Source organism: Austrofundulus limnaeus, unplaced genomic scaffold (assembly GCF_001266775.1).
Source record: "Austrofundulus limnaeus strain Quisiro unplaced genomic scaffold, Austrofundulus_limnaeus-1.0 Scaffold60, whole genome shotgun sequence".
Lineage (NCBI taxonomy): Eukaryota > Metazoa > Chordata > Actinopteri > Cyprinodontiformes > Rivulidae > Austrofundulus > Austrofundulus limnaeus.
In genome coordinates, this window is record NW_013952462.1 from 353,316 (window position 1) to 354,590 (window position 1,275).

Sequence of the window (1,275 nt, forward strand, 5' to 3'; positions counted from 1 at the left end):
TATATATATATATATGAATGCGTATGTATGTATACAGAGGTATGGGTATGTTTATATATATAGGTCTAGCTTTCAGCAAGTCTATAATCAATGTAATTATATAGTTATGCATTTTTGTTGCTGTGGTTTTGTTATCTTTGTTTTTGTAGGTGGGGAGACAAGATGTCGGGTGTGCTGTCTTGTGTTTTCTAGATATATATTTCATATATCTTCTAACCTCTCTTTCACTCTCTCATTACATTTCACTTTTTTTCCCTTCTCTTTCTTTTCCTACTTAAAAAAGGTCACTGATGATGAAGAAGCTAAGATACTAATATTCAGTTCTGCTCTCTAATGAAGTGGCTAAAAAAACAAACTTCTACGGCAGCTCGAACACAAAACCTCATTCATACAACTCATCTTAAATGGTCTGAATCAAGAGTTAACAGTTCCCTGCTTTTCTTTTTACTCGGGCGTCTGCTCATGTTAGAGAGGACAGCTGGATCATGTCTGTCTGTTTATAGATAAACTGAAGTGATCTGTCTGTTGCAGGAATGCAACAAGCACCACAGGAACATGTGCATGTTGTTACGTTACTATAAGAGGGGTGGGATGTTGAGCATTTCAAGGTTCATCTGAAAAATATGATGGCAAGACATTAACAGACTTATTCAAGCAAAACTAATTAGTTGAAGWTACTGGATTTAGAATATAATAGTGTTTTTATTGGCATTTATTGTAAGTAAAAACTAACGGTGTTTGTGCTTTCTTATCATATTTTCAGTCTCTTTTTCTAAGACTTRTCCCAAACATGACATGCAGATTTTAAATTTCCAACCTATTTTACTTAAAAAAAAAAACAGCCCGATATCCTTAGCTCTGAAAAGAAACTTGACTGCACTCAGAGCTATTATTCCTATAATGTACCTGATGGAACTGCAGCCAGTCAGTGTGACTGTATGTAAAAGTCCCACCCAGGTCAGAGGTCAGCTGCGAGGCTTCCACCGTCTTGTTCAGGGCTCTTGTTGAAGTCACCATGTCGATCTAATTACCAGAACAGACAAACAAGAGGTGAGGATGTAAGACTCAGCTGTAGTTTCAACACAGTAAGACATAGACCAAAAATGGATGCTATGGTGGTTTTAAGCTCTGACCTGCAGACCAGGATGTTTCTCAGGCCGTGGGAAACACTCTTTATCTGTGAGTATGACTATGCTGTGAACGGCATGAAGAGCCTGCTCCTGAGACAGGCAGGGACAGAAAGTCAAAGACAAAATACAATAGTAATAGTAATAA

General features: G+C 37.5%; 1 protein-coding gene across 3 annotated transcripts in view; it reads right to left on the bottom strand.

Moving 5' to 3' along the window:
* LOC106518367 (uncharacterized) overlaps positions 1-1,275 on the bottom strand; it is a 44,760-nt gene that overhangs the window by 13,523 nt on the left and 29,962 nt on the right. For 2 of the 3 annotated variants that reach the window (XM_074559740.1, XM_074559739.1), the window contains 2 exon segments: positions 907-1,023; positions 1,134-1,220. In XM_074559740.1, coding sequence (XP_074415841.1) covers positions 907-1,023; positions 1,134-1,220 — 204 coding nt within the window. 3 annotated transcript variants of the gene reach the window in all.